Source organism: Carya illinoinensis, chromosome 8 (genome assembly GCF_018687715.1).
Source record: "Carya illinoinensis cultivar Pawnee chromosome 8, C.illinoinensisPawnee_v1, whole genome shotgun sequence".
Lineage (NCBI taxonomy): Eukaryota > Viridiplantae > Streptophyta > Magnoliopsida > Fagales > Juglandaceae > Carya > Carya illinoinensis.
This window is the reverse complement of record NC_056759.1, coordinates 34,344,423-34,367,556: the sequence shown is the minus strand read 5'-3', so window position 1 is coordinate 34,367,556 and position 23,134 is coordinate 34,344,423. Positions and strand designations below refer to the sequence as shown.

General features: G+C 33.8%; 2 protein-coding genes across 2 annotated transcripts; both read right to left on the bottom strand.

Annotated features, from left to right (window-relative positions):
- Positions 1-273: 273 nt before the first annotated feature.
- Positions 274-2,149, bottom strand: LOC122274654 (ATP-dependent DNA helicase PIF1-like). The gene is made up of 2 exons (XM_043083669.1): positions 1,947-2,149; positions 274-1,414 (listed from the first exon to the last, which is right to left on the bottom strand). Exons 1-2 carry the CDS (start codon positions 2,147-2,149, stop codon positions 274-276), a joined length of 1,344 nt encoding a protein of 447 aa, XP_042939603.1.
- A 17,297-nt stretch (positions 2,150-19,446) lies between these two features.
- Positions 19,447-22,929, bottom strand: LOC122319071 (serine/threonine-protein phosphatase PP1). The gene is made up of 4 exons (XM_043136950.1): positions 22,047-22,929; positions 20,678-21,237; positions 20,046-20,249; positions 19,447-19,860 (listed from the first exon to the last, which is right to left on the bottom strand). Exons 1-4 carry the CDS (start codon positions 22,240-22,242, stop codon positions 19,837-19,839), a joined length of 984 nt encoding a protein of 327 aa, XP_042992884.1. The 5' UTR covers positions 22,243-22,929; the 3' UTR covers positions 19,447-19,836.
- Positions 22,930-23,134: the final 205 nt, after the last annotated feature.

Genomic DNA, 23,134 nt, shown 5'->3' with positions numbered 1-23,134 from the left:
TTGAGCAGTACGTTTTGGTGATTTTCACAGACAATCATTTTTATCTTCCAATCCTTTGTATTGGGAGTAATATCTTCGATTGATTGATAGATAGTTCGCATCCTGATAGGTACCTATGCATAGAACAAAAGAATATATTAATGGAACAAATTAATATTTTATAAAATAATTAGAATAAGATATAACATAATACAACAATAACATTATATAAAAATAAAAGAGAAGTAGACATAATGAATAGAGATATATTATAAATATATTACCTATGTAAACTCACGTTGAATGTGCCATTTTTAATAAATCTCCATAAACAATATTTTTTGTGTGGCTTTCTTCAGATTGATCATTTGATATTGGCCTTATAAGAACTTTTATTGAGCTACTACTTTTTGCTCTTGATAAGGCCACATATAATTGACCATGACAAAATACAGGTTGAGACAGGTATATTCCAACAAAATCTAGTATCTGTCCTTGTAATTTGTTTATTGTCATTGCGAAGCTTAGTCTAATAGGTAACTGTGTTCTGTTAAATGAAAATCCATTGTTTTCATCTGCATTTGGTAGGAATAGAATCCTTGGTATGAAAACTCTCTTTCCACTGTAGTGACCAATTGCAATTTTTGCATCAATGACATTGCGATTGAAGTTGCGACAGATCAAACGTGTTCCATTACATAAGCCTTTAGAAGGATCAATGTTTCTGAACAACATGATAGGACAATTTTTTTTAAGTAATAATTCATGGGGTGGAAGTCCATTCGGTGTCAATGTATTTAGAAAGTCTTCCATAATACTTTGTTCAGATGAATCTATTGTTTCATCGAAAGTGTAATAACGTATAATTTCACTAGGGAATCTTTCGATTAGTATAGCATTAATTTGATCAACGTAAACATTTCTCGATGTTAATATAGCTCGATTGCTCATCTGTAAAAGGTTATCTGAATAAATGTTCATATCTCCAAAAACAGCATCAATCAAATCTTCCAAAGACTCAAGATCATTGGTATAAGGGATGAGCATTTCACTGGGAACTTTTATATTTTCTTCAATAGTAATTGGTGATGTTCCATTGCCGACTTGTAACAAGTATTCTGAGAAATCCAAATCTAACCTTGCTCGCATATTTTCACTTAAAGTGATTTTTTTCATCATAGGCCAGAGATAAGAGGCAGCTAAGCTGGCATTAATTTTTTCTTGTCTTGTGTCTTTACGAACAACTGGAAGAACTTGACGAAAATCCCTACCAAATACTACAATTTTTCCACCAAATGGCAATTCTGGATCATTTATATCTCGTAACATTTTATCAAATGTTTCAATAGATTCTTTTCTAGACATAGGTGCCTCATCATATACAATTAATCTTGAAAGACATAGTAATCTGGCAAGACCTCCCTGTTTGCTGACACTACAGATGGTATTTTTTTAGCATCTAATGAAATTTTGAACCACGAATGTGCTATTCAACCACTAGGTAAAATAGATGCAACAACACCAGATGATGCAGTTGCGAGTGCAATAAAATGTTCAGATCTGATTTTAGCGAGAAGTGTCTTATATAAGAATGTCTTTCCAGTACCACCAGGGCCATCAATAAAAAATACAGCAGTCTCATTGGAAAAAAACTTTCTATAAGATTTCATTATATGCTTGTAGTTGTTCAGAATTAAGAGTCCCTGATGCTAAAAGATCATCTTATGGAATTGCAACTGCTAATTCATCACCGATTTCTTTACATTGAGATTGATCTTCATCAAATGAGACATTAGAATCTAGGAGATGGAAGATGTTGATATCTTTTCTCATTGATTCAAGTGTAGAAGAAACACTTTGTAAGACCTTTTTTCTTACATATGTTGTATTTGCATCAGATGCTTGGAAATCAATTGACATGTCTCTTTCAAAGCATTCCCAAAGTTTCCTTGGGTTTGTAGGATTACAATATATCAAGATTTAACAACCCATGCAAAGTAGCTGCCTCGCGAAATGTTGGTGCAATAATACCATCAACTGTCTTGATATGATCAAATGATAAATGGCCTCTGATGTGATTCAATAATATTCGCAGATAATATCTTTCACCTTCAAATGGATTTGCTGTAACAATCCACCCTATTACAGGTTTTTGCTTCTTGGAGTCCATATTTCTATCCATTCCTTGCCTCTATATCTCGAATCAACTTTGCTATATTCTTTTCCGAAAATTTGTAATTAATGATTTTCATCTACTACAGGTGTAAAAGTTAATTTCTAAAGAAAGGATAGTTAGTAGGGCTGTAAAATATTCAGTCCGGATCGGAGAAACCGACTGGACCGAGAAACATGAGGTTCGGTTTTGGTCCACGATTCCTTGGACTGAATTGTTTCGGTCCAGTCCACAGCCCACAATTCCTCGGACCGAACTAGACCGAACCATCTAAATTCAAAAAGAAATATTTTTGATTTTTCGAGGACCGAACTAGACCGAACCATCTAAATTCAAAAAGAAATATTTTTGATTTTTTATATATTATTTTATATAATAATTATGTAATTTTCATCTAACTTATTCCCATTTATAATATAAAATTTTAAATATGTAATTACAAAATAATATTCTATTAATTAAGTAGTTTATATTATCAATTAACTTATAACCAATTCACCATTAACTAATTACTAACATCTACATCTATATCTAATTAAAGTTGTTAGATAATTTTTTTGTAAAATACTTAAGTTGTAAGTAAATATAAAGCAATTGGTAAATTATAAATTAACTAACCTAATACCAATTCCCCATTATGTATATATGTATATAGTGTATATATATATGTTATAATTTATATATAATTTATAATTTATAATATGTATCATGTATGTATATATAATTTATAATTTATAATATGTATCATGTATGTATATGTAATTTATAATTTATAATATGTATCATTGACCATATAAAATATTTTTTTAATAAGCTAGTTACATAATCTATATTAATAATTCACTTAATTTTAATTTAATACTTTAAATAAAATTTTTAATTGATTTATTTGGGAAAAAAATGGATCAGACCGAATGCAGACCAAACCGAACGAATCGACTAGATGTTCGGTCCGGTCCGTGAAAAATAATGGACCAAATCGAACCGGACTAGACCGTTTTCACCTACTACTAGTCAACTCACGAAGGGAGAAGGACATGGGGAAAACGAAAGGAGAGGGTGGGGGGAGAAGATAAATCTGGGTTGCTAAAACACGGGGCGTTTTATCCATTTTGAATGAAACAATTCGTTTCATTTTTGTCCATCTAATCACAGACTCCGCAACGGCTCCCCCACGAGATTGCAATAAGAGTTTTCCTATATATATATATATGAAAAATGTACAGGTAGCCAATTGTATTTTCAGGTCGTGTTCGTATTGTGTCGAGTCATGAATATTCGATTATACAAGTCAATCTGAACCCAACCTATTAAGCTAAACGTGTCACATTTCCAAACTCTAATCAAACTCATTTAGATAATGAGTCATGTCGTGTCACTTATTTTAATCTGTTTAATAATTATTATATGTTAATACAACACGACTCATTTAAACCTGTTTGTTTCATGTAAATAGGTTGAACTAAAACACATAACTTATTTGACCTGATTAACATAATTTTATATAAAAATTAAAATCTATATTTATTAATAACCACAATATCTTAAAAAATATTGATATTGAAAAATATATATCAATATTTTTCAAATTTTAACATATAATAAACCAATATTACAAACCATATAATAACAAATATAAGTAAATGTTTAAAATTACAATCCTAACAATAAAAATAATAAAAACATAAGTATATTAAAAAATACCAATATTACAACTTAACAATAATTAAATTTTAATTTTGCATTAAATTCTAAACGGGGTTGATTTTGTGTTAAGCAAGTTGACTCGTTATTGAGCCGTTTATAAATCGTGTCTTAACGGGTCAACTAGTTTTGATCTGAATCCCTTAACATTGAACCCAACATTGCTACTTTCATGTCGTGTTCATGTTGGGTTCATGGGTTGTGTCACATATTGTCACCTCTAGAAAAATGCTATTCTTACCAATAGTTGGGTCCTGACATTTTTTTTTAGTTAATAATTAAGGAAGTGTTTTTAAATGATGTGAATTTTTTTTTTATAAAAAATCTTTAAGGATTAAAAAAAGTGAAAAACAAATCTTTTTACACTTATCGATAACTGTCTTGTGCTATACCTATCAGTGGGTGTAGCCTCAAGGTTTTGAATACCGTGCCATACCGACAATTGGTATTTACAATGTCAGTATAATGACGAGCACAGGGGAGGTATGTGTTTCGTGTTGGGTTAAATATCGACTATACCAGTGCGTTTCGGTCAATACCAGTCGGTTTTTGGTGTACGGTCAAAATTAATGTATTTTTATAATTACTGTAAAATTTTTGAATTTTTCGTAATTTTTACATCTAAAATTATTTTCTTAACTTTTTTAATTTCTTTTTCTCAAGGATTGAAAATCAAATCCCTACTCTCTTTTTTGTAATGAAGATGGGTGATTATTTTTTCAAATAGTTAGATTGAGAACTTAGCAATATTATTGAGTTTTTATAAATATGTGCTTTAATTTTTTAAGACTTGCATTGATGATATTTTGAAATATAATTTATGCATATATAATTAATTTTTCTTTATATAGACTATCCCGAAACAGTATTGGTATCAAAATATTTCAAGTGCCTTAACCAAAACAGCAAATGGAACGGTATTCAAAACTTTATGTACCACTTCTGATATGTATAGATAAATTAGCCTTAAAAAAATCTCCACAAAAAATAAAAAATAAAAAAGGAAAAGAAAAAAGAGGATTTGTTCTCTGCCAATCAGTTATTTTTTTTAACTTTTTATTTCACTATTTTTGTAAACTATTTAGAAATTTTTTAAAAATAAAAAAGAATCACATATTATTTAAAAACACGTATTTAACACTAAGTAAAAATTTTACCTTTTTTTATTTTTTTATGAAATCTACAAATCATTTTCTTTTCGTTTATAATCAAATTGTTTAATTGAACATAACATTCTTCGATTTCTAATCTTAATAAATCACACAAATATTTCCAAACTTTAAATTTTCATTATTAATATAGACAATATTCCAGTTTCTAATAAGGAACGTAGGCATTGTATAGAGCATTGTAAACTTTATTTTTCCTCAGATTTTATAACTCCTTTTTATTCTTTTCTAGTTTCTAGAATATTGTACTCACACTGTATAAATATCCATGCAAATACAATACAATACAACATAGAATTTCAGAGGAAATGGTATTCTGCTATTGTATCGGAGCATTTTGACTAACGTCTCTTGATCCATGGATCTCTCTTCACACCCACCTCCCCCACCTCCCTCACCTCTCACATCTCTCACATTGACTCTTGCCACCATGCCATCATTCTCTCATGTTGTCTCTACTAAACTTACTACTAAAAATTACCCTCTCTGGCACGTTCAGATTTCAGCTTATCTTTGGGGTCAAGAGTTGTACCACTACGTCGATGGCTCTTTCCCTCCTCCCGCTGAGTATCTTCCAAACACAACCCAACTCAACCCTACTTATTCCTCATAGCGACGCATTGACCAACTCGTATTGAGTATCCTATTTTCCTTCCTTTCAGATTTTGTTCTTAACCATGTCCTCTCCTTCAAAACTGCTCAAGCTCTCTGGTCATCCATTTCCTCCTTGTTTGCTTCTCATTCTCATGCCAAATTATTTCAGGTTCGCTTTCAACTTGCCAACTTAACTCGTGGTGATCAAAGCATCACTGAATATTTCAGCAAAGTTTGGTCATTATTTGATATCCTCGCTACCTCTAGCAACCCAATCTCGAACACTAATTTCATGACCTACCTTCTCATGGGTCTTGGGTCTGCATATGATGCTTTCATCACCTCAGTTACTACTAGGAAAGAGCCCATCTCCTCACATGAGTTGTTCCAACTCCTATTGGTTCATGAAAGCAAACTTGGGTATAGTGCTCATGGTTCTCTCTCTGTTGAACCCTCAACAAACTTCACCAACATTTCTGATTGAGGAGGTCGTAATCAATCTCGTGGAGGTCACAATGGTCATACTGTACGTGGTGGCCATTCCAACTACCAGAATAGAGGACGGCTTCTCCCCTACTACCCCTTAGCGACCAACCTGTCAAGTTTGTCAAAAATCTAGCCATGTCGCACTCTAGTGTTGCTATCACTTTGATCAAAGCTATCAATTTCATGCTCCAACCTCTTTCTCGATGAATTTCACTCAACCTAGCAACTTCTAGGACTCAACATGGTATTTCGATTCGGTAGCAACCCACCACATTACCCACAACTTCAACAATCTCAATCTCAGCTCCGAACCTTGTTGTGGTAGTGAACAGATCTGAGTAGGGGATGGTTCGGGCCTCCCTATTCAGAATACTAGTGACTCAACTCTAATCTCTCATTCTTCCTGTAACAGCCTGCTAGAAATTCAATTGTGAAATTTCTATTAACTTTAGGAATCTCGTGAAGACCCCATAAGTTTTCACGAATCTATTAATCGTATAGGTTTTTGTCTAACTACATAGTTAGTGTTATTATTTACTATGGTATCAGAAGTGTGTTTTTGATTATTAGAGATAGTTAGAAGTGTCAAAATGTATTATGGTTTGTACCATTAGACTCGGAGGGTTATTTAAAGTCTTATGGCGCAATAACATTTTTTTCATATTTTCGAACAAAACGTCTGTTCAAAACTGTAGATATTATTCGATAAAAATATCTTAAGCTAATTTTGTGGATATTATTGGATAAAAATATTTTAAACTAATTTTTGTGGATATTATTGGATAAAAATATCTTAAGCTAATTTTGTAGATATTATTGGATAAAAATATTTTAAACTAATTTCGTGGATATTATTGGGTAAAAATATCTTGAGTTGATTTTTGTAGATATTATTAGGTAAGAGAGTCCTACACTCCACTCTCACTTCGGGTAAGAGAGTCCTACACTTAACTCTCACTTCGGGTAAGAGAGTCCTACACTTAACTCTCACTCCAGCCTCATCTCTTCCATATCTCATCCATAAGTATCTCCAGCCACCCCTTCCCACGAAATTATTTTCACTTACACTTTCTATTGAAAGAATACCAAACACTCTCTCTCGGACAGCTTTTATGTGTTCTTTTGCACGCCCATTTCGAAGCTTTTGTAAGTATTTTATCATAAAGTATCCTTCATATAAGTTGTTCCTTTTTTAGTCTAGTTTACGTGGATATCTTATTTGTCCCATTTGAAGATCATTGGGTCAGTCAAATATTATGTAAATTATAAAAAGGTCATTCTGGAAGATAAACTAGAGAATATGTTATAGTTTGGAGTTTTTGACCAAGCTAATGGATAGATATTGGTCCGAATTTTTATGGAGTATTGTTAACATGTATATATGACTATTGGTTGAGGATTTTTGCATGATTAAAGGTTTTGATGAAAGATTTTCTTAGATTTAGAAACTTAGAAACTGGAAGAGGAAAAACAGTTTCTGTTTTGAGAAAGTTTAACTCTTTGGTGGTCTAAATCTATTCCAATGACTTTGATAATTTTATTGGAGGATCCTAAGCATCTTATATACATGTTATATTATTATTTTGAAGATATTTGATGTTAGTTTCAAAGATATGAAATTTTATGCAAAGAGATATTCAAATAAGCCAAAGTGTGGATGTTATTGGCTAAATTTATGTTTTGGTGAATTTTTAACCATGTGATCTTGAATTAGAAGTTTATATATGTTTTAGGACATCTTTTTAAACCATGTGATGGTTTGGTTTGAAGATCACATCTTTATAAGTCATAGATCAGAGGTTGATCAAAACAAGTTAGAAATAAAAATCAATGGAAAAAGCATATGGGAATTTCGGCCCTATGGAGTTTTTATAGTTGTGATTAGTTTTAAATTTTTCTAAATTGATATTTGAGTTGAGGATAAAATTTACATAAGGCATGTAAATTTTGGTGACTTTTAGAGTTAGTATGCAAAATCCTTAAGTTATGAGTAAAACGGTCATTTTCCTATATGTAGAGAGTAAAATGGAAATTTTACTCTTTAAATTAGTATTTTCCATATTTCAATTTATTAGTGATTTAGTGCTAACTTTTAGAAACACTAATTACAGTTCCTCGTGATCGCGCTTGAGGTTTTATAAGAAATGCGGAGATCGAGGTAAGTTAGCTTTTAACTTACTAGCAGTCTACTGTGTATGTGTGCTAAGTAAAGGAACTACAGTGTATGTATGTGTGTTATAATATATGTCATGTCATGCCAAGTCATCACGTAATTGTTTGTTATACAGAATTTATTCTGTCATCAGTTTTTATCTGTTACATAATATATTACGTCATATATTGTTGTACATTATAAGTACATCATGCTAAGTATGCCATCTATTACATGTATGTCAAGTCATGTAATATTCACTATTGCAAGTATGTCATGTTAAATATGTTGTCTATTATATGTTATGCCATGTTACGAAATATTTCTATCTCAAGTTGGTCATGTATTTCAATTTATGTTCAAGTCACGTTATGTTACGTCAGGGTTTTAGTCCTTTCGTATTCCAGTCACGTTTCATCTTGATTACTTATGTATGGGGTCACAGCAATTGTGATGCATACATTACGTGAGACACAGCAATTGTGACACGTAGAATACATGGGGCCACAACAACTGTGGAATATGTATTTAAGCAGTTAAAGAATAAGTTTCTGTAGAATACATGGGGCCACAACAACTGTGGAGTATGTATTTACACGTAGAATACATGAGGCCACAACAACTGTGGAGTATGTATTTTTCATGTTAAGTCAAGTTTGTGTAGAATACATAGGGCCACAACAACTGTGGAGTATGTATTTACACGTAGAATACATAGGGCCACAACAACTGTGGAGTATGTATTTTTCATGTTAAGTCAAGTTTCAGAACAAATTCATGATAAGTCAAGTTTCAGAACAAGTTCATATTAAGTCAAGTTTCAGAACAAGTTCATGATAAGTCAAGTTTCATATCATGTTCATGTTAATTCAAGTTTCAGAGCAAGTTCATGCTAAGTCAAGTTTCAGATCAAGTTCATGTCAAGTCAAGTTCAGTTCATGTTTCAATTTAAGTTATGTCAATTATGCTATATTGTACACCAAGTTATACTTTAATTACTTATGAATTTGATTATCCATTTATGCTTTTACTGTCATCCATGCATCATTAGCTTGTGTGGAAGTTTTTTTATTAACTTGCTGAGATTTGTAATCAAATCTCACTTTCGTAATCCCAACTACCATTCCCCCCGAATGGTAGATTTTGTTACAGGATCTGAAGGAGAATTAGGAGCTGATCAACTAGACACAGTTGACTAAGCGACGGTGTGACATCAATGTTAATATAGTAATTAACGTAAATTACTACTTGTACGATTGAGTTGCATCTCTAGTACTTTTTGGATCATAACCAGTTTGGACTAGTGTTGTGATTTTAGTTGTTCAATGGGTTTTTATGTATGAAGTATGTTTTAAGTATTTGGGATATTTTCAATTTGGTGCATGGTATTGCTAAAGAAAAAAAAATTTATCCGCTGTGAATATTGCATATTGTTATATGCATGTTAGGAACATTGCATCTTATATGTCATGAACAGGGGCAGGTAACCTTGTGTTGCATGTCTCGACACTTCAAATGTCCGTCCGATCCCAAACAGAATTTGGGGGCGTCACTGGATGGTATCAGAGCAATACGTGTCTGGGCAGTAAATCCACATGTCCTTAGGAAATGCACAAAACATTAGGTTTGAAATTTTAGTCGTCAGTAGGCTTGAATTTCTTAAGGTATGAAAGGTGGTATGTGGTGTTAATACATATACTCGTGTGTTTCAAGAAGGGACACATGACTCGTGATAGAATACCTCGGAATCCTAAGGGAGATAACAATCAAGAGGATCAGAATTTTCCGATAGATGAAAGATTAGTTGAGGTGGTAAGATTGCTGACCAACGTGTTTAGACATCCACAACTACGGCAAGTGAACATACCCATTAGAGTATATGTTGTCACTCAGAGAGACGTAGATGCTGGCACCCCAGGAACTGCAGGAGCTGGTATCGTCACTGGTATCTTACTAGGTCCTATATGTGGTTAAACATAGTTAACGTTGATCTGATTGCAATTGATGGTAGTATTGCATTATTGTTATTTTGGAGTATGTCAAGTCATTGGGGTTAGTAAATTGTACATTGTTTGATTCAAACGAGTCATTGTTTCTATTAATTGTGGTAGTGCTTGAGAATTCAGCTTGGAAGCTGAATTGTTACCCTAGTGGTAAGAGTAACAATTTTCATTAGAAGTATTATTATTCATACCAATGTAGATATAGAATACCTTTTAGTAATATGAGAAAGGATATTTAGGATTGATGAATGGTATTCCACATATTTGGAGAATTGTTTTGATTTTGAGAATACGATAGAAATTGTGTTTGGAAGAGTAATTTGATTAGGAGAAGCTTTAGCCTTAGTAGGATTCATTTATGATAATAGTATTACCACGCCGCCAGTAAATGATTTCTGGCAAAGCACTATCTTTATGGATACATAAATCGATTTTCTTTTGAAGATTATTATATGGGGAGTAAAATCTTGGTCTTGAGGATTTATGTGAACATTATGAATAAATCATTTAGAGTTAGAATAATTGATAACTCATGATGGATAGAAGAGTTATAACAATCATAAGAGAGAAAGTCTCAAGTTTAAGTTATTAACTGGTCAGTTATCGAAGTACCACCTAGGAAGAGGACTGATTGTTGCGATTATAAAGAAGTAAGTTAGTCCTAGACCAGTAGAACTCCTTGAGGTTTTTATTAACTTGAAGATTACTGAGAGTTTGGATATGCATGATTAAATGCATATTTATATGAGTCATTGGATCATGTCATATATATGAAAATCCCTGAAAGAAATAAAATGGAGCACATAAAACATCTACCAGAAGATAGAAACACAAATATGAATATTTGTGTAAATATTATTTTATTATCATAAAGCAAAATTACAGAAATTTGAGACTCTTTGCCTCAATCTTTAAATGCTCTTGCTCTTCAAAAATCTGCATGTCTTTCCTATCTAAAGGAGTAGCCACTTGAAAAGAAGAGTTAAGCAAAGATTTTAAATCTCTGTTCTCTAGCTTTAGTGCTTCTATCTTCATGTTGGATTCCATAAGAAGCCTTTGAAGGATAGAAATATTCTCGTGGAGTTTGTCAACCCCACCAGTCCTGGATTGCAGTCGCTGAGAATATGCGACAATGGCTGATGAGTATCGGGTACCGAGACTCACAAGCTCGTAGATAAGTTCATTATCTGACTTATTAGTCAGATCATTATTGGATTGCATTATAACACCTACGGAAGAAGCATAAACAATTGGTGAACGAGGTGCAGAATACCTCATGTTTTGGTAATGAGAAGATTGCTGAGCCATTGCAAAGTGAGTAAGCAGAAAGAGATTGCAGAGTAAGAATGCAGACTAATTTCAGAAAAGTGAAGAAGATGAGATGCGAAAGAAGATGAACTGAATAATTCTTTTATAGAGAAAATTATGACGAATCATCTCTCGTGAAGCATTTCTCTAAAAGAGACAAGAGCAATGTAGTATCATAGCTGCGGTGCCCTGACAACTACAGAAAAACAAAGTAGTGTCATAGCTATGCGGTGCCTGACAACTACAGAAGAGCAAAGTAGTGTCATAGCTATGCGGCGCCTAACAGCTACAGAAGACCTATAAAAATCATACGGATCAGAGTTGTCTAGTCTAAAACAGAGGGCCACCGATTTTAAAAGAGAGAGAGAGAGGATAACGGCTTAATTTTGATTAATTCTCTACTAACTTTGGTATTTACAAGAACACTTAAAGTATATCGCCTATGTTTTTCTAAAGAAGAGTTTCGGAAGATTATTTACTTGAAATTTTAGGTTTGGAGAGTATGTCGATACAACTTGGCCAACCTTGTGGAAAGAAGTATAATATAATTGTTGGTTAAAGTAAGAGAGTTAAAAAAAAAAATGACATAATCTCAAAGGTAGATATATACGAGCTAGACAGCAGGTTGGTAAGCAACACCTATTCCTTAACTTGTTATTTCTTACTTACTTCGATTTCGAGGACGAAATCTTTTTTTTAGAAGGGGAGATTGTAACAGCCCGCTAGAAATTCAATTGTTAAATTTCTATTAACTTTAGGAATCTCGTGAAAACCCCATAAGTTTTCACGAATCTATTAATCGTATAGGTTTTTGTCTAACTACATAGTTAGTGTTATTATTTATTATGGTATCAGAAGTGTGTTTTTGATTATTAGAGATAGTTAGAAGTGTCAAAATGTATTATGGTTTGTGCCATTAGACTCGGAGGGTTATTTAAGATCTTATGGCGCAAGAACATTTTTTTCATATTTTTGAACAAAACGTCTGTTCAAAACTGTAGATATTATTGGATAAAAAGATTTTAAGCTAATTTTGTGGATATTATTAGATAAAAATATTTTAAACTAATTTTTGTAGATATTATTGGATAAAAATATTTTAAGCTAATTTTGTAGATATTATTGGATAAAAATATTTTAAACTAATTTTGTGGATATTATTGGGTAAAAATATTTTGAGTTGATTTTTGTAGATATTATTAGGTAAGAGAGTCCTACACTGCACTCTCACTTCGGGTAAGAGAGTCCTATACTTAACTCTCACTTCGAGTAAGAGAGTCCTACACTTAACTCTCACTCCAGCCTCATCTCTTCCATATCTCATCCATAAGTATCTCCAGCCACCCCTTCCCACGAAATTATTTTCATTTACACTTTCTATTGAAAGAATACCAAACACTCTCTCTCAGACAGCTTTTAGGTGTTATTTTACACGCCCATTTTGAAATTTTTGTAGGTGTTTTATCATAAAATATCCTTCATATAAGTTATTCCTTTTTTAGTCTAGTTTACGTGGATATCTTATTTGTCCCATTTGAAGATCATTTGGTCAGTCAAATATTATGTAAACTATAAAAAGGTCATTCTGGAAGATAAACTGGAGAATATGTTATAGTTTGGAATTTTTGACCAAGTTAATGGATAGATATTGGTCCGAAATTTTTATGGAGTATTGTTAATATGTATATATGACTATTGGTTGAGGATTTTTGCATGATTAAAGGTTTTGATGAAATATTTTCTTAGATTTAGAAACTTAGAAACTGGAAGAGGAAAAACAGTTTCTGTTTTGAGAAAGTTTAACTCTTTGGTGGTCTAAACCTATTCCAATGACTTTGATAATTTTATTGGAGGATCCTAAGCATCTTATATATATTTTATATTATTATTTTGAAGATATTTGATGTTAGTTTCAAAGATATGAAATTTTATGCAAAGAGATATTCAAATAAGCCAAAGTGTGGATGTTCTTGGCTAAATTTATGTTTTGGTGAATTTTTAACCATGTGATCTTGAATTAGAAACTTATATATATTTTAGTACATCTTTTTAAACCATGTGATGGTTTGGTTTGAAGATCACATCTTTATAAGTCATAGATCAAAGGTTGATCAAAATAAGTTAGAAACAAAAATAATGGAAAAAGCATATGGGAATTTCGGCCCTATGGAGTTTTTATAGTTGTGATTAGTTTTAAATTTTTCTAAATTGATATTTGAGTTGAGGATAAAATTTACATGAGGCATGTAAATTTTGGTGACTTTTGGAGTTAGTATGCAAAATCCTTAAATTATGGGTAAAACGGTCATTTTCCTACATATAGATAGTAAAATGGAAATTTTACTCTTTAAACTAGTATTTTCCATATTTCAAGTTATTAGTGATTTAGTGCTAACTTTTAGAAACACTAATTACAATTCCTCGTGATCGCGCTTGAGGTTTTATAAGAAACGCGGAGATCGAGATAAGTTAACTTTTAACTTACTAGCAGTCTACTGTGTATGTGTGCTAAGTAAAGGAACTACAGTGTATGTATGTGTGTTATAATATATGTCATGCCATGCCAAGTCATCACGTAATTGTTTGTTATACAGAATTTATTCTGTCATCAGTTTTTATCTGTTATATAATATATTCTGTCATGTATTGATGTACATTACAAGTACATCATGCTAAGTATGCCATCTAGTACATGTATGTCAAGTCATGTAATATTCACTGTTGCAAGTATGTCATGTTAAATATGTTGTCTATTATATGTTATGCCATGTTACGAAATATTTCTATTTCAAGTTGGTTATGTATTTCAATTTATGTTCAAGTCACGTTATGTTACGTCAGGGTTTCAATCCTTTCGTATTCCAGTCACATTTAATCTTGATTACTTATGTATCGGATCACAGCAATTGTGATGCATACATTACGTGAGACACATCAATTGTGACACGTAGAATACATGGGGTCACAACAACTGTGGAGTATGTATTTAAGCTGTTAAAGAATAAATTTCCGTAGAAAACATGGGGCCACAACAACTGTGGAGTATGAATTTTTCATGTTAAGTCAAGTTTCAGAACAAGTTCATGATAAGTCAAGTTTCAGAATAAGTTCATGTTAAGTCAAGTTTCAGAACAAGTTCATGATAAGTCAAGTTTCATATCATCTTCATGTTAATTCAAGTTTCTGAGCAAGTTCATGCTAAGTCAAGTTTCAGATCAAGTTCATGTCAAGTCAAGTTCAGTTCATGTTTCAATTTAAGTTATGTCAATTATGCTATATTGTACGCCAAGTTATGCTTTAATTACTTATGAATTTGATTATGCATTTATGTTTTTACTGTCATCCATGCATCATTAGCTTGTGTGAAAGTTTTTTTATTAACTTACTGAGATTTGTAATCAAATCTCACTTTGGTAGTCCCAACTACCATTCCCCCTGAATGGTAGATCTTGTTACAGGACTTGAAGGAGAATCAGGAGCTGATCAACTAGACACAGTTGACTAAGCGACGGTGCGACATCAATGTTAATATAGTAATTAACGTAAATTACTACTTGTACGATTGAGTTGAATCTCTAGTACTTTTTGGATCATAACCATTTTGGACTAGTGTTGTGATCTTAGTTGTTCAATGGGTTTTTATGTATGAAGTATGTTTTAAGTATTTGGGATATTTTCAATTTGGTGCATAGTATTGCTAAAGAAAAAAAAATTTATCCGCTGCGAATATTGCATATTGTTAGATACATGTTAGGAACATTGCATCTTATATGTCATGAACGGGGGCAGGTAACCTTGTATTGCATGTCTCGACGCTTCAAATGTCCGTCCGATCCCAAACGGAATTTGGGAGCGTCACACTTCCTCTTTCTTACTTCAAAATCTTCTCCACGTGCCTAACATTACCAAGAATCTTATCTCTGTCTCTAAAATTTTGAAGTGATAATTCTTGTTATTTTGAATTTTATGCTTCTTTCTTTTCTATGAAGGACATCTCGACCGAGAGGACTCTCCTCATAGGGCCAATCCGTTATGGCTTGTATGTCTTCCCTCCGGCATCTCGTTCAAGTTCCACTCCATCTCCTTCTGCTCATCTCAGCACAAACTCTTCTGTGGCTCAGTGGCATCGTCGGTTGGGACATCCCTATCATTCCACCCTCTCTCGTGTCTTACACACCACATGTTTGAAGAATTTCCCCTCTATCTCCAGTTACAAGTGTACCAATTGCCTACTAGCTAAAAGCCATCAACGTCCTTTTGAATCCAGTTCAGCCTAGTACAATAAGCCTTTAGTTCTAGTCTATGCAGATGTTTGGGGCCTGGCCCACACTGTATCTAGGCAAGGTTATAAATACTATATCTCATTTCTGGATCAATATTCTCGGTTTACATGGTTTTTCCCTTCAAAACTGAAATATGATGTTCTTCATGTATTCTCTACTTTTTTCCCATTTGTTGAATGCTTGTTTAATTCCTTTTGGACATTCATCATAGGTTTTTATGTCCACATATCCATCAACAAAATGAGCTTGTGAAAAAAAAAAAAAAACACCGTCACATCGTTGAGACTGGGCTTGCTCTCTTAGCCCATGCCTCACTTCCCTTCACCTTTTAGGCCGATGCTTTTGAAATGATCGTCTATCTCATAAATCGTTTAATGTCTCTCAGCACTAATCATAAATCACCCTTTTATCATGTTCATCATCGTGATCCCGATTACCTTTTTATCAAAGTTTGTGGGTGTAAGTGCTTTCCCAACTTGAGGCCCTATAATTCCCATAAATTGAATTTTCGATTCACTTCATGTATCTTTCTTGGGTATAGTTTAGCCCATAAAGAGTACAAGTGTTTGGACCCCAAAACAAAAGGCTTTTTGCTTCCAAAGATGTCCTCTTTCATGAAGATACCTTTCCTTCCTCTCTCACTCGGCCCAAGCCCATTCCACCTACTCCATCTGGGTCTCCTACGTCTGTTGCTCTCCCTATACTTCAAACACAATCCTTTATTCTTGGCCCAGGCCAGGTCTGATACCCCTTCCTCCTCTTGACTCCAACACAGTCCCTCATCCCTCTCCAATCTCTGGATCTCCCCCAATTCTTCCAATCCTTAATTCCTCTCATTCCTCCTCGCAACCCTCTCGCAATCCCACGTTGATTCTTATTCCCCCCAAATCACCGATCATCACCAGGTCTCATACGAACACTTTTAGACCACGTATTCAAACTGATGGAACGATTCCAATTTCCTTTCCCTTCTCAAGCTTCATTACCACAATCATCCTCGATACCCCTTCCAACTAATCTGTTGCCGCTAAACAACCTGAATGGTGTGATGCCATGACAAAGGAGTACCATGCTCTTGTTCAGAACTGCACCTGGTCACTTGTACCTCCTAACCCAAACTTTAATATCCTTGGTTGCAGATGGGTCTACAAGACCAAAGTTCATGTCGACAACTCTATTGAGAGGACAAAAGCACATCTAGTAGCCAAGGGCTACCATCAGCAATATGGGCTAAACTTCCATGAAACATTCAACCTTGTGGTCAAAGCTTTTACTATACGGATCATCTTGTCTCTTGCTGTGATTTGTGGATGGCCCCTCAGGCAGCTTGATATTTAGAATGCATTTCTACATGGTACCCTCATCAACTAGGTATAATAACTAAAGGATTGATTATGTAGATTTTATATAACTATATCTTATATAGTTAGTTAAACTTAATAATATATATACTAGCATGAGTTAATTATTATTATAACAATATCTATATTTTTTATATATTAATCATATATATTTTATATAACTATAACTTATATAGTGAGTTAACCACTAGTATGAACAAATGTACCTAAAATAATACACTTTTACTATAATAACATGTAACACTAATTTACATAATATACCATGTAGTAGTAATGTATAGACTATAGTAATCAATCTATGATTCTATAATAACTTATAACATGTAATACTAATTTTGTTCTTTTTTCTTCAGGCACAAGTTAGAATGAAATTCGTTATAATTTGTATTGGTTCTTTTGTTGTAAGTTGTAACTTGTTGATGGAATTAGAACTTGATGGATGATGAGCCATGAATTAGTTGGATAATTTGGGAGGATAGATAATGATGGATAATTAGTTTGTAATTTTGGTTATATATTTTTAATTTGTAATTTTTTATAAATGATTTTAATTTGTAATTTGGTTTATATATTTTTAATGTGTGTATGATAGTTGGAAAATTTCTTGTTATAAGTTTGAATTTTGTTTTTATTTTACAGTGTCCAAGATTTTAATGTGTGTATCAAGTTATAAGGATCTAAGGATGAAGAATCCTTTTGTGAATGATTTCTTTTTACAAATTTGGTTAAATAAATTAGAAATTATATTTAAAAAAAATTGATATGGAAGCCCAAATCCGATTAGAGTCCAAAATTGTAAAATTAAAATATCAAATGGATTAAGGAAAAAAGTCTAATAAAAAAGCCTAACTCCGACTCCGCTCCGACAAGTCGGTTAGAGTCGGAGGATGACAATACCGACTCCGAAAAGTCGATGCTCAGCCCTACCTGCGGCTTTACCTCTTAGTGTATGTGGATGATTTTATAATCATTGGTTCTCAAGCATCTGCTATTGATCAGTTTATTCATGACCTTGCCGTAGCATTTCCTATAAAGAATCTTAGCACTTTGTCCTATTTTCTTGGCTCAGAGGTAACTCACCTCAAGGATGATTTATTGCTCTCTCAACGGAAATACATACAAGATTTACTTACTAGGAGTAACATGTTGCATGCAAAACCTGTTTCCTTACCTATGGCTGCATCTTTGAAATTTTTCAAATTTGATGCTTCAAGTTTTGATGGTGTTACACTCTTTAGAAGCATTGTTGGGGGGTTTATAGTATTTATCCTTCATACGGCCTGATATTTCTTATGCGGTAAATAAGACGTGTTAGTTTATGTACACTCCAAAATTACCGCATTGGACTGTTGTTAAACGCATATTACATTATTTGCAAGCCACTATAAATCATGGCTTGTTTTTCTCCTCCAAGTCGTCTCTTAATTTGCATGCATACTAACTGAGCTGGGTGCCCAGATAATCGTTGATCTACTAGTGGCTTTATATATTTTTGGGGCACAATCTGGTATCTTGGAGCTCTAAAAAGTAGAAAATTATTGCAAGGTCGAGTATCGAGGTTGAATACAAGTCCGTAGCTTCTTCAGCAGCCGAGATAATTTGGCTTCAGACTCTCTTATTCGAGCTTGGTGTTACTCTTCATCACGCACCAACCCTATGGTGTGTTAGCATTGAGGCCACATATTTGGTTGCCAATCCGGTGTTTCACTCACGGACGAAGCATATGTATATCGATTTCCATTTTGTTAGAGATCATGTTGCTGCAAAATCTTTACATAAAGCAGATATTTCCGAACTTTAAATTTTCATGACTTTTAAATCTATGGTAATTTATTTTGAAAGTAAAAATTGAAGAGAAATTCTATATACACAAAAATTATATAAAAGTAAATTTACAAACTAACGTGACCTCATATAATCTGTTGGATCTAAAATTACTTCAATTTGTAAATTAATTTTTGTGTAATCATTTTATAATTAATTTATTTCTCATTCTATAAAAGGGACATGTCCACCCTTTTCCAGTTTACTTTTTTGAGAAACCAGCCATCTCAGAGAGAGAGAGAGAGGATCATAAATTCGAATCTAAACAGAGTGCTTGTCGTGAGATCACCCGTTTGTGATTATCGAAACTTTTCATCGAACTGCTTTCACTCATGACAAAATGAACACAATTTTCAGATGTTGAAAGAAAAAACAAAAAATAAAATAAAATGGAGTTCAACTAGAAGTCATTCATGGAAACCACTATTTTAAGAGGTGTTGGGTCGATAAGAAGCCTCTTGAATCTGAGCAAACAACACCAACAACTACATATACAGATACTGCTCAACCAAAATCAAGGCATGACATTCTCAATCAGTGCTCACACGCACACTTACATGCAAATACGGTAGGTGAACGAACAAAAGGGTGTTTAAAGCTAAAATCTCTTCGTCTGCACAAAAGATAGTTCCCAATTTACATTTCTTATAATCATTTCATCAGCCATCTCCAATATTATAAAACGTTAGGATTCTCTTTCACAGAGCCTATCGTCTTACTGATAATTCAAACCCTAACACGAACTAAGCTTGCTGTGTCACTTGCCGTATCTCCTATTCGAACAAGGAGTCTCCAAACAGTCAGATGTTTCCAGCTTTAGGGGGCTGTCAAACAAAGATGAGAAAATGAAGGCAAAACTTTGGGTGGGTATGAAATTTCAATAGTCATAAACAAGAAAAAATAAAAAGGAAAGAAATGAAAACATTAACATAAACTATGTCACATCTTCACGACACAAAAAAAAAAAAAAAAAAAAAAGAGAGAGGACGAACTATAACTTAGTATCTACCTTTTTAAGTTTCATTCGGGATGTATTAGACCCACTTGCTGATGCTTTAGTATCAAGTGGTTTCAATATTTCAAAAGAACATACTAAAGATTCATCGACACTCAATAAAGCACCAACATTGTCAAACTCTCCACCATAGTTTGGAGCTGAAAATATTGTGACCAATCTTCGTTTAGCAAAAAACTCATATCCATCCTCCACCACCTGCAATAAGTTCAAAAATGTCTCAACACAGATCAGTTGAAGTTATTTCACTGAAGATGGTCAGGATGCATGCTGCAAAAGGACGCTTAGGGTGCTGAATACTAATCACAGAATCTAATGTATTCTGTCACAATATTTTGATAATCCCAGGACCATGGAATAAAATGCTTCAGAAAACAGGAAAAAATAATCAAACTACGAGGTATTCATATGGATGATAAAACTGATCATTTTCCAGGTTACAAATGCTCCAACAATTATTGTTAGGCTGGCTGTTTTAAAATCGAAACCACCATATTTTATTTAAAGGGTAAATGGCTAAATTCCAGTGGGTTGGATCCTGCTGTCAAACTTGGAGATTCCTTCAAGAAACATGGAAAGCTTTTATTGACTGACATCAGGGGTTGTTCAAAATAAGATTGCTTTACCTGATGACCCCGGCAAATGAGATCAAGGTCATTTTTATCCAAAAAATCGGCAACCCTATCAGGTCCAAAAGTACATGAGACACCTCGATCACTCTCAGCCCAGCCCTCAACATTAGCATCAGGATCCGACCAAAGCAGATCACAAAGGAGACCACTATCTGGTACCTCAGAAGGTCTTTTAAGTTCCTTTATTTGATCCAAATTTTGCAACTCTGGAGAGAGTCCACCGTGCATACAGAGTATCTTGTCATCAATGAGTGCAGCCACAGGCAAGCAGTTAAAGCAGTCAGTAAATATTTTCCATAGCCTAACGTTGAACCTCCTTTTACACTCGTCATAAAACCCATAAATCCGATTAATCTTTGCGTCCTCATGGTTTCCTCTCAACAGGAAGACTTCATTAGGATATTTAATTTTGTAGGCTAGAAGCAAACATATAGTCTCCAAACTTTGCTTGCCTCGATCTACATAATCCCCAAGGAAAAGGTAGTTTGCAGAAGGAGGGTAGCCACCATATTCAAACAACCTCAATAGGTCTCGGTATTGTCCATGTATGTCACCTGTAAGATGCCTGCAATTTTAGAGCCAAGGAGTGCAAGGAAAATACACTACAATCAATACAAACTGCACGCTATTTTGTTGCATTTAATCCACGGATTCTGCCTTCTGGTTCTTAAAAACGAGCAGTAAGGTCATAATCCACTGCAGGTGGCAGTGTGTATAAATTTGAATACATGATGATCAGTGTCCATGATAGTATTCAGACATGAATTGCCTAACATTATGCTAATCCTCGTGACAGAAAAAAAAAAAAAAAAAAAAAAATGCAATACAAAGGTCTCTCCCATCTGAAAGCTCAACATTCATTTTAAGCTATCCAACAAAAACCAACATTTTCAACTCAAGCATAGACAATGCCTTCATTTTTAGAATTTTACAGCCACACATCCTTAGTTCTACATAAAGGCCCTAAATTGCCACAACCTTAACATTAACAAAGAGTGAAGATATCAATAAGTTATTGATTGAAATTGCGTTTCCATTTAAGAAGATTAGCTATACGGATTCGGTATACTTGAAAGACACCCTAGTGTGCCGCTATTGAAGATCTCACAAAGATGAAATCCATTTACTGATCCTATCTTTTCCAAAAAAAAAAATTATAAGCTAAAACCAAATTATCAGAAACCTACAATTTAGGACCCAAACTTTCATCCATAATCTCCCTTAAACTATGTTCAATAACATTCGTAATCATCCGCGAACAACCACAGCATGCGCAACTTCTTAAAATTGCGTGATTCAGTATTATCATAACCATCAATCCGAGAGAGAGAGAAAGAGAGAGAGAGAGAGAGAGAGAGCTGACCGCATATGCGAACGGGGGCATGAAGCTCAAGGAGATTGGGCTGAGAGAGGAAGATTTGCCTGGCGTTGACGCAAAGTTGACGGATCTCCCCCTCAGAGAGCTGCACCTGCTTCCCTCCTTTCCCCTCTAACAGCCTTCTTATTATATCATTCAGTACCCCCCTATCCATAGTCCCCTCCATTGTCATCATCATCATCTTCTTCTCCAAATCACACCCAAAGAGGCTTGAGGGATTGGGTAGCTATCAAATCAAGGGGAAAATGGATCCAAAGCTAAATTTTTTGGGAGAGGGGGAGAAGAAAGAAAACCTGATAATTACCCCGAGAGAGAGAGAGAGAGAGAGAGAGAGAGGAAATGATCATATGACAAACAGGGAAAAATCAAACAAAAAATCAATTTTCCAGATAGAGAAAGAAGAAAGGGAAAGAGGGTCTACAAAGAAAACTGCAAAACAAAACAAAATACAAGTTGGGATGAAAGAAGGTTATCAAATGTTCAGAGAGAGAGAGCTTAGAAGGGAAAAGGGTATGCGCTAGATTCGGAAGAAATAAATCCAAAAGCTTAAAATTTTGAGAGAATTTAATGAAGTAGGCTTAAAGTCTGAAAGAAAGGAAAGAGAAACGAGGGTCAACAAACGAAACCCCAATAGTTTATATGTTAATTGGGATAGATGAAAAACCAGGCAACTTGCCAATTAAAAAACAAAAAAACAAAAGGCCAACGCACAGATTAAAAAGAGGTGGTTGAATATGAACTATAAAGAGGTAAGCCAATAATGATGGATAGCGGTTGTCAATTTCATCTGAATCTTCTTTTCCCTAAAGAGTCTTTTCCCTCTTTCCTTCCCAAAAAACAAAATCCCTGTGCCAACTGCCAATCTGATTCGTTGCGTGAAACCTTCAGACGAAGGGGATTAAATGGCACGGAACAGGGATCGGAGCATGTTAGCAAAACAGCACACGTGGAGGATTTTGGAATTTTTTTTTTTTTTGGGTACGAGGAATGATGGTTTTAGAATGGAAAAGTGTCCCCCCCCCCCCAATGTCGTTGACATTTTACTAAATATCAGAACCATTTTAGGATTGCAA